The following is a 10,892-nucleotide window of genomic DNA, read 5'->3' as shown; positions in this document are numbered from 1 at the left end:
TAGTGAACCACCCTCCTCTCCCCTCAGCCTACCTGAAGCGCCGCCACAGCCTGGTGACGGAGGGCCAGGGCGGCACCGGGGAGCTGGGCCTGTCCCTGGGGGGCTACAGCCCCCAGCCCCCGCCCCCGCCGCCGCCCCACCCCCCCCAGCAGCAGCCTCCAGGGGGGCACCTCAAGAAGCCCCGCGTGGTGCTGGCCCCCGAGGAGAAGGAGGCCTGAAGAGGGCCTACCAGGAGAAGCCCTACCCGTCCCCCAAGACCATCGAGGAGCTGGCCTCGCAGCTGCACCTCAAGACCAGCACCGTCATCAACTGGTTCCACAACTACAGGTACTCCTCTCTCCTCTGGTCTCCTCTCCTTCAACTACAGGTACACCTCTCTCTGCTGGTCTCCTCTCCTTCAACTACAGGTACACCTCTCTCTGCTGGTCTCCTCTCCTTCAACTACAGGTACTCCTCTCTCTGCTGGTCTCCTCTCCTCCTTCTGGATGATGAAGGGCTCCTCCTGGCTCCTGGGTTAGGGGGTGTGTTGCATGGAGACTCACTGGGGTTAAGGGCTGCACCACGAAGGCTCATGGATGCCAAAAATATTGTCTGCATTTTTAAAAGTCCCATGGCATGAAAATGTCACTTTATGAGGTTTTCTAACAATAATATGAGTTCCCCTAGACTGCCTCTGGTCCCCCAGTGCAGGGGCGCATCTATGGGCGGGCCTGGGTGGTACAGGCCCCCCAATCAAGAAAATAATTTAACCACTTTTTAATGTTTAATTGTCTTTTCTCATACAGTATATGTATTTTCTTTAATACATTTTGAATTTAAAATATTTACAGTAGCTACTAAAAATGAATAATATTCATAAACTCCTCTCGTACTCATTAGTCCGGTCCAGTGACGTCTTGACAGTGGATTATATACGTGTTTGTTTAAGCTTTAAAAAACCTTGGCCATCCAGCTATTCCTAGGCCCACCCATAAATTATATAAATGGCGTTAGGTGTAAAACAAGCACTAGGTATCCTGCTCCGCCTTTGAAAAAACAAAGCTCAGATGCGCCGATTTGGGATCTGGCCATATGTCGTCATATGGGTCCAGGTTACCTCCCCTTTCTCTGCTTGGCCCGCCCAGAAAATTTGCCCGCCAATGAGACAATGAGCTAGGACAGTGCAAGCGCCACATGTGTGTGTGTGTGTGTGTGTGTGTGACATGGATGACATGGAGGAGAAAGGGATTGTTGCCCGCGATTGTCTCCCGCCGGAGCCCCGCTGCCAGAGCCCCACTGCCAGAGCCCCGCTGCCGGGGCACCGGCGGCGGTGGTGGTGGAGCCCCGTGGTGGTGGTGGTGGAGCCCCGGTGGCGGTGGAGCCCCGCGGTGGTGGAGCCCCGTGGTGGTGGAGCCGCCCCGGCGGCGGCGGTGGTGGCGGTGGAGCCCCGCAGTGGTGGAGCCCCGGTGGCGGTGGAGCCCCGCAGTGGTGGAGCCGCGGTGGTGGTGGAGCCCCGGTGGCGGAGCCCTGTGGTGGTGGAGCCCCGGCGGCGGCGGTGGTGGCGGTGGAGCCCCGCAGTGGTGGAGCCCCGGTGGCGGTGGAGCCCCGGTGGCGGTGGAGCCCCGTGGTGGTGGAGCCCCGGTGGCGGTGGAGCCCCGGTGGCGGTGGAGCCCCGGTGGCGGTGGAGCCACGGTGGCGGTGGAGCCACGGTGGCGGTGGAGCCCCGTGGTGGTGGAGCCCCGTGGTGGTGGTGGTGGTGGAGCCCTGTGGTGGTGGAGCCCCGGTGGCGGTGGAGCCCCGTGGTGCTGGTGGTGGTGGAGCCCCATGGTGGTGGTGGTGGTGGAGCCCCGTGGTGGTGGAGCCCCGTGGTGGTGGTGGTGGAGCCCCGTGGTGGTGGAGCCCCGGCGGTGGCGGTGGAGCCCCGCGGTGGTGGAGCCCCGCGGTGGTGGAGCCCCGGCGGTGGTGGAGCCCCGTGGTGGTGGAGCCCCGGTGGCGGTGGTGGTGGTGGAGCCCCGGTGGCGGTGGTGGTGGTGGAGCCCCGGCAGCGGGGCTCCGGCAGAGGACAATAACGGGCAACAATCCCTTTCTCCTCCATGTTGCGGTTCAATCTGGACTTCAGGGGGTCAATTCCACTGTAAACACAACAAAAGTCTTTATGTGACTCTCTCTCTCTCTTGGTGACCCCCAGGTCTCGGATCCGTCGGGAGCTGTTCATCGAGGAGATCCAGGCGGCGGCGGCCGGCGAGGGCCGCCGGGCCGCCGGGGGGGAGAGTGACTACTGCGACGGCACCGAGTCGGAGGGCACGGCGGACAGCAGCCGCCTGGACCCCGCCCAGGAGGGGGGCCTGGACCTCAGCGTGGAGGCGGGGTGCGAGGCACCCGAGGAGGGGGCTCCGCACTCTGCCGGCGCCGGTCAGTCGGGCGGGGCGCTGGACAGGAACCAGGCCCCGCCCGCCCCGGCCCCGCGCGGAGGGAACCCCAGAGACAGCTCCCTGCGCAAGAGGAAGGCCGCCAACCTGAACAGCATCATCCACCGGCTGGAGAAGGCGGCCGGCAAGGACGACTTGCACGACTGGGAGTTCTGAAGGACGACCTGCAGGACGACCTGCAGGACGACCTGCAGGACGACCTGGAGGACGACCTGGAGGACGACCTGGAGGACGAGTTCTGAAGCCAGGAGCTGACCTAGCAATAAGGAGCGACAGGAGAGTTATTTTTGTAGTGCTGACACCACCGGACCCCGGCCTCCTTGGTACTTCTTTTGTATCGTTGAAGATGTGGACGTAGCTTGGTGGTGGTGGTGGTGGTGGTGGTGGTGGGGGGGGGGGGGGATCACAGAGTCTCTTAAAGTGACTGGTTTCCCCCCCCCCCCCCCCCCCCCCCACACACACACACAAAAAAATAATTAAAAAAAAAAAAGCACTTCCAGCTAAAGCGGCCCTTAAACGCCGGCGAGTGGTTTGAGGAAGAGACGAGCATCAAGACTGTTGCATTCCACAGCAGGTCCACCTCAAAGGGATCTATAGACCAGATAACCCAGGAGGAGGACCTCTGGTCTCAGTAACTCTCTGGGCCCCACAGCCATTTAATGGCCTGGGACTTGAAGCTGTGGACTCATACAAGCTGTATTTATAGTAACCAACCCCCCAATCATGACTCTCAACAGCCATCCGGTTGCCATGAAGAGATTGCACAGTCAGTTGACTCTAAATCAATATTAGTTTTGACTCATACATTTTTGATAAAAATGAAAAAGTGAAAATACTAATAATTTGTTTTAAAGAAATTGCTATATATACATGAGAATCACACCTTGTTTCAAGCTAAACATGAAATGCAATAGTTAAGTCAGGAATTAGGCTGCGGTCTTAACATACGTTTAGGTTTCCTTTGTTCCCTACATAGATGAGCTTTGTTAGGTAACAGCTTGTTTCTAGCTTTAACTGCCAGGACCATTAGAGGACCTTTATTTAATACGCTGTTTTAAGGCCAAAATCAGGTTGGAGTAGGAAAACCAGAGGATAAGGAAAAGAGAATTGAGACTAGAAAGCCAATACCCTTTCTATATGTTTTGATTGTTTGTTAATTAATAACTTGTAACATATTTAACCACAACAAAAAGGACACACACACGTGCGCACACACACACAAACACACTTTCAAGACCTCGTAATCTTGGCGGACCGTGGGTCCAAAAGCCACATGCAGCTCATTGGTTGACCCCAAAGGCAAGAGGGCATTTCATTGGATGAGAGACCCAGAGATGCACGGCCTTCTTCATCAAACACTTCCTGTTGTGTTTCCCTTCTTTCCACTTCCTACAGCTGTGTGTGTGTGAGACCTGGTATCACACACACACACACACACACACACACACACACACACACACACACACACACACACACACACACCTGCCCCGTACCGATCATCATTTGTCTGTGGTAGCTCAGTGCCTGTCCACTGCCTGACCCTCACCTCTCTCCCCTCTGGATGTTATGGGAACGTCTGTGTTGGACGCTTCTTACATGCACTTTGGCTGTGTGTGTGTGTGTGTGTGTGTGTGTGTGTGTGTGTGTGTGTGTGTGTGTGTGTGTGTTAGTGGGTGAGTGAGACTTTAATTAATATGCATCCTGTGTCCAAGCAGTCTTTTCATAATAACTAGACTAGACTGGGGTATCCTCTCTTGAACCGGTTACTGCACACACACACACACACACACACACACACACACACACACACACACACACACACAGGCGCACAGGGCTCAGACTTGTACCTAGGGGTTGTCCGTTCTATGTATAACAGATCACCGCTCATTAGGTCCTTAAACCATTTATTTAAAAAATGTTTTCTTCTCTTTTATCCATTCAAATTATTTATAGGTGCTTTTTTTTACATTTTAATATCATGTATATCATTTTTGTGTTTTCTCATTATTTTCATTCTTCCTATTTTCATTATGTTATTGTTCTTCTATGAAAGGGACATTAGGGGTATTGTTACATCGTTATTGTTGTTTTACTAACAGACTGCCGGCAGTATTGGGTCATACATACAGACACACAAGATGTAGATCTCGTTAAATCCTAAATATACAGTATAAATATATATATATATATATATCTGTATGCATATATATATATATACATATATATATACATAGAGAGAGAGGTATATATATGTATACGTTTTTCACGTTGGTTTTTAAAGTGTCGTTTAGTGTTTACATCTCTGCATAGTGTTCAGTTCCTGGTCTCTGCTGTTCTTATAGTTTCTTGACGCAGTGTTTGTCCACCCCAGACCCCCCACGTCGGACCCTCTCTTTAAGGTCCAGGTCAGTACTGGGTAAACCATCACATCATCTCTCTGTGGGGTCAGCTGACCTAACCCTCCACACGACTGACCACCACGCTCCGTCTTTTACTCCTCAGAAGGGCTTTAGAATGGACATCTCCCCCTCCTCAAAGTTCACCTCAATCAGGACACCTCCAAACCAACAGGGCTTTATGCAATACATGAGCTTGCTTTGCTTCAGCATGGCCTCCCTACAGCTCCCCACAGCCCCTGAGCCCCTGAAGCATCGCCCCAACGCCCTAAACGTTGCTCCTACGTCCCGGTTGAGAACCGGGCCTCCTCAAGTGCCAGGCTGCACAGGGCCGCTGAGAGCAGCCCTGTGCAGCTCAATGATTGGATTCTAATGAACGGATGGAAGCACAACACACACTCAGCAGCAACAGTCTCACTTGTTGATTTAACACTCTAAAAGGACACATAGCACACAACTTAGTGGGACAATTGACAAATAGTGCCTTTGTGAGCCCTGCTTGAGTTTTGACATGATTAATAATGAATACTCATAAAGTTCAGTTGCTCATTTGAAGTCACCAGTTCTGGCATGTTTGGGGATATTCTATGAGGCTATGAATACATGATCAACATTCATGCAAAGCATACAAACATAAAATGTAGCATTACCATGTTCATCCTGGCAGCGATGCCAGTGCATCGTGTTGCATCGTACCCGAGTCATTCTCCCTTTTACTTGTACCGCATGTCTTTTAGTACAAGGAGACACACGCGATAAGCACATTCTGAGCACTCCATCACTGCGTTTGGTTGCCATTATCGAGTGTTTGGCCACTGTCATGTTTTGTTAAGAGCAGCGCACTCCAAGCTGGAAGAAGCTCCCAGCCCATAGATACCAAAGTAGCTTATTGGAAAGTCCTCTACTGCACCTCGTGGTCAGAGCAGGACCTGATCTGAGTGATCCAAGAAGTCAGAGAGGACCAGAAACTGGTTGAATTCTAGTTGTTTGTATTTGTATGTTTTCATCATACTCACGTGGTTTAATATCAAAGTTGCGGGGGCTGTATGTTGTCAGCCTAACAAACCTTGACAAACTGACTCACGTTAAGATAACGAAAGGTTTAGAATCAAAGGGGAGGAGGTTTTATTCAGAAAATGGTTGGCCAAGCAGAACAGAATTTTGAAAGTTTGATTCAGAAGAATCAGAAGGGTTAGAAGAGTTTTTGTGGCAAAGCAACACTGATTTGCATGGTCTTGTCCAGTTTTTTTCCTTTATTTGCAATGGTGTTAGTAAAGAAAAACAAGTTAAAGTGTCATTGCAGAATCTGCGATTCTCTAGACACATTTCAGGAATTTGCCTTTTGCAAATATTTTTCTATAGAGCTAAAGCAGATTGCTATTGTGATTATACACTGTCATAAAAGTGTACAGGTGAAATATCCTCATCGAAGTACTTAAACATTAGATTGTTTTATGATAATTATATTCAAATGTTGTACTGTTTTATTAATCCATGTGTCCAAACATGCTTAGCTAAAAATGATAAATTCCCAAAAACTCTTATGCCTTTTAATATTTTACCTTGAAATAATACAGTTGTCGAATATTTTCGTCAGTCACAGTTGGCAAGAAGGCTTTCAGGATGGTATTTGTTACGTATAGGTTAATAATAGATGTGTCTGTATTTACTCCACTCATCAATTTCACCTCCATCTTTTACTTAATTTTAATGGACACAATAATATTACCACATAAAAAACTACACCTGCACAGTGTGATTTTGTTTGACCTTTTTCTCCAAAATATTATCAAAACCTTTTTTCTCCAGAGACAAAACAGATTGAGGCAGAACCAATACATGGGATGAATGCGCTGTGGGTTTATAGTAATATTCTTCTATTTATTTCATAGCATTACAAAGTAATGGCTGCAGTGACTGGGCTGGAGTTGATTTGTTCAAACAGCTCAACCCTCCTCAGCATTCTGAAGACATTCTCAACATTTTGATTACCTGATTACCTATCGATTTCATTTGGACAGATTGTTTAGATGCTGACGTTAATTTTAGATTTCTGAATTTATTCTTAGAATTCTGGTTTTAAAATCACTCCCCAGGGTAAGAGTTTCTGATGAACCCTCTGTGGAACCAGGTCAATGTTTGTGTTTTGTGTTTTATTTTATTTTGAAAATAACAAATTGTATGGAGAACCAAGCTATCTACACATGCACCTCACCAATACTACTACTAATTAATCAGGATTATAAGCATCCTATAAGGTGTACATTTCAACTGATTACAAAGATTCTATATATTTCTTTCTTATTTTTTGAGCACAGTGGAAAGTGCCACAGGGTTCTAATATTGTACTATTTTGTATCATATAGGGTTGTATTTTATTAGTTATTTTTGTTCTCAGGCATCTATCAACGATTAATTCAGAACGGATAGTCAGTCACATCTGTGTGCCGTCCAAGCCGATTCCAACCTCATGATTGCTAATGTCTGAACTCATTCATCACTTTAAATGATGGTTCTTTTTCAAAGTCTGTTACCAGATACAAAACTTTATTTTAACAGAAATCTTTGACTACTTTTCGTTTGACCCTTGATTTTCATTCTTATTTTATAAATTAGCTGGCGAAACATTTTGTACCAAATATAATGTTAGATGTTAGCACTATGTTCCATGCTCTATTGATTAGCAACATTATTGATGGTCTCCTCATTTTGGGCCTTGGCCACTATTTTGGAAAACCATAATTGTATAGTCATCAGATTTTCAACATTTTCTCATCCATACTGTTTCCTGATTCTGTCTGATTACGTGTCCTTATGTTTCTGACTAACGTGTTACAAATGAAAGCCTGCTTCAACCAAAAAGTGTCTTATCTAATGCAAACCATTTCTAATATCAGAGGTTTAAAATCACCCTTTCACACACTTATTTAAGAAAGATTAGGTTTGAGGCATTTCTTTTGGCATTATCTGTATGTGTTTCCTTGTCCTGTTCCCTTGCATTTTTAAGGACTTCATTATCTTTTGTTCTGTTATTTATTTATATTTCCTCAACAGACTGGCTTAACTTACTCAGTCTCAGCTGGTCTCATGTTTGTCTTTAAAGCTCAGGTGGGCATAAACCATTGTATTGGGGGACAGACTGCCAAACTCTCTCTCGCTCTTTCTCTGTCTCTGAGTGATCAAAGATGTTACTAGCTGGTCTATTTTTTATATTCAGAGATGGCTAGACCCCAATGTGTTGTCATAAACTGAAGCAAATGTAACCGATAGTCCTATCACTTTTAATGGTTATGTAACTTTTCCAAATGTCTCTTTCTACAATGTCTTGATACTCTGGTCCTTTTTTTGTCACCTTAACACTTTTTTTCCCAGCACTGTATGACAGCTCCTATACAATATTTGAAAAGCAATATCACTGTATGAAATTCACTATGTTTTATTGTTATTACTATTGTTATTATTCACTAGCACACTAGGTGTGATTATTGAAGTAAATATCTTTTATATAAACACAAATGGTGTGCGTTGTCTTTTTTTTCACACACACATCCCTAGTCGACATCTCGTATAAAAGACTTAGTCACAACGTACATACATACAAACGTCACAACCATGACAATGTGGACCTATGTGGACTTATTATCATCACATAACTGTTTACACTATTGCAATCTGACATCTTCCCTTTTTTAACACTTTGTGTTGCTGATTTGTTTCACTACATTGACAATTTTCTCATCATAACCTCAATCATCATAACATCAATAGAGCGCAACAGTGTGGTTCCGGAAGTAAAAATCCCATTCATTTTCATCATAGAGATTTTGATTAAAAGCCTTATGTCGTAACCATCCAAATCATACGTACCAGGCGCCGTTATATTGTGAATCGATGGTATTTGCTCCTGTAGAAGCCACACGTTAGTCTGGGCAACATCTAGTTTTTTAGAAAAACACGTTTTATTCGCGATGTCATTGAAACCACTACACTACCCATAAATCCTGACTGCTACTGCCATATATATATATATATATATATATAGAGAGAGAGATATATATATATATATATATATATATATATGTGTGTGTGTATATCTATATATATGGCTACTGCCACCAGAGCCGGAGACTAGCCCTGAACGTTTTCTGGTCACGACTACCTTGACAAACAATTGGCTTGGTTCCAGGCTTAATATAACGATTTTACGAAAAGTGGACGATGAAAATGAATGGGAAACTTACTTCAGGAACCAGAGCTGGTCAAAAAGGGGGTCACTGTGACGCTCTATTGAGACCCTTAAAGCTGCAGTACGTACTGTTTGACCCTTAAAGCTGCAGTATGTACTGTTTGACCCTTAAAGCTGCAGTATGTACTGTTTGACCCTTAAAGCTGCAGTATGTACTGTTTGACCCTTAAAGCTGCAGTACGTACTGTTTGACCCTTAAAGCTGCAGTATGTACTGTTTGACCCTTAAAGCTGCAGTACGTACTGTTTGACCCTTAAAGCTGGAGTATGTACTGTTTGACCCTTAAAGCTGCAGTATGTTTGTTGAGACAAAGTCTACGCATTGGAAATTCCTGCTGTTTCCATTGGTCTCATTATGTGGCCGCCCTCCGGTACAGTCTGGTACAGTCTGAAGCAGGCAGCAAGGTCCTCTCTGTGTTTGCACCCTCATCAAATGTAACCAGTGGCCCTGCCGCTGAAGAGAGTAAGACCCTCCTGATCCCGCCACTTCAGATTCTCTTCCTCTCTGCACATCATTTTGGCCTAGAGCCAAAAGCATCTCCCAAAATACGAAGAGATAGGATCAGCCCCGTGGTCTGAAGAGCTTCAGAACCAACAAGGAGGACCTGAAGAGCTTCAGAACCAACAAGGAGGACCGCGGTCTGAAGAGCTTCAGAACCAACAAGGAGGACCGCAGTCTGAAGAGCTTCAGAACCAACAAGGAGGACCGCGGTCTGAAGAGCTTCAGAACCATGGCAGCATCCGGGATTCTGAAGAGTTAGCAAAACTTATATGAAGTAGACCAAATAAGTTTTATAGACTTCTCAACGATAATTAAACCAAACAGATCATATTCACCTCAAATTGATGATGCAGAAATCTGAATAAATACTTGAATACTTAAGTTTGTGATTTTTGATAAACCCAAATGATTATGGGTTATTGTGGGTACATTGAGGCCATATACAGTATGTCACAAAAGTGATTACACCCCTCACATTTTTGTAAATATTTTATTATCTTTATTATATCTATTCATGGGACAACACTGGAGAAATGACACTTTGATACAATGTAAAGTAGTCAGTGTACAGCTTGTATAACAGTGAAAATGTACTGTCGCCTCTAAATGATCCCCTCTCTTCTAAACTGGGCCGCAGGGCAGTATTCCAGCATGATAACGACCCAAACACACTCCACGACGACCACTGCCTTGCTAAAGAAGCTGAGGGTAAAGGTGATGGGACAGCATGTCTCCAGACCTAAACCCTATTGAGCATCCTAAAACAGAAGGTCTCTAACATCCATCAGCTCCGTGATGTCGTCAAGGACGAGTGGAAGAGGATTCCAGTGGCGACCTGTGAAGCTCTGGTGAACTCCATGCCCAAGAGGGTTGAGGCAGTGCTGGAAAATAATGGTGGCCATACAAAATATTGATACTTTGGGCCCAATTTGGTCATTTTCACTTAGGGGTGTACTCACTTTTGGTGCCAGCGGTTTAGACATTAATGGCTGTGTTGAGCTATTTTGAGGGGACAGTACATTTACACTGTTATACAAGCTGTACACTGACTACTTTACATTGTATCAAAGTCATTTCTTCAGTGTTGTCCCATGAATAGATGTAATAATATATTTACAAAAATGTGAGGGGTGTACTCATTTTTGTCAGATACTGTACCTATATTGAAAACAAATAGTATGTAATTGTATATTATGCATATTGCACATCTATATTTTACTAACACAAACAGTTTCGTCATATATATATGTGTGTCCTACATATAAAACATTAATATTTTTCAAGCCATTTATTATATGTATTAGGCCATATTTATTTATTGATTGTTTTGTTTATAATAAG

The 10,892-nt window shown here is 45.5% G+C and overlaps 1 protein-coding gene across 1 annotated transcript in view; it reads left to right on the top strand.

Annotated features, from left to right (window-relative positions):
• cux1a (cut-like homeobox 1a) overlaps positions 1 to 2,564 on the top strand; it is a gene marked incomplete at its 3' end in the record, with an annotated part of 96,088 nt that extends 93,524 nt beyond the window's left edge. Inside the window, 3 exon segments of the mRNA XM_084474222.1 lie at positions 28 to 210; positions 213 to 327; positions 2,168 to 2,564. Coding sequence (XP_084330348.1) covers positions 28 to 210; positions 213 to 327; positions 2,168 to 2,564 — 695 coding nt within the window.
• Between the last annotated feature and the right edge of the window lie 8,328 nt (positions 2,565 to 10,892).

Source organism: Micromesistius poutassou (assembly GCF_964030765.1).
Source record: "Micromesistius poutassou genome assembly, chromosome: 10".
NCBI lineage: Eukaryota > Metazoa > Chordata > Actinopteri > Gadiformes > Gadidae > Micromesistius > Micromesistius poutassou.
Note: the sequence above shows the minus strand (reverse complement) of the source record. Positions and strands in the feature narration are given on the sequence as shown.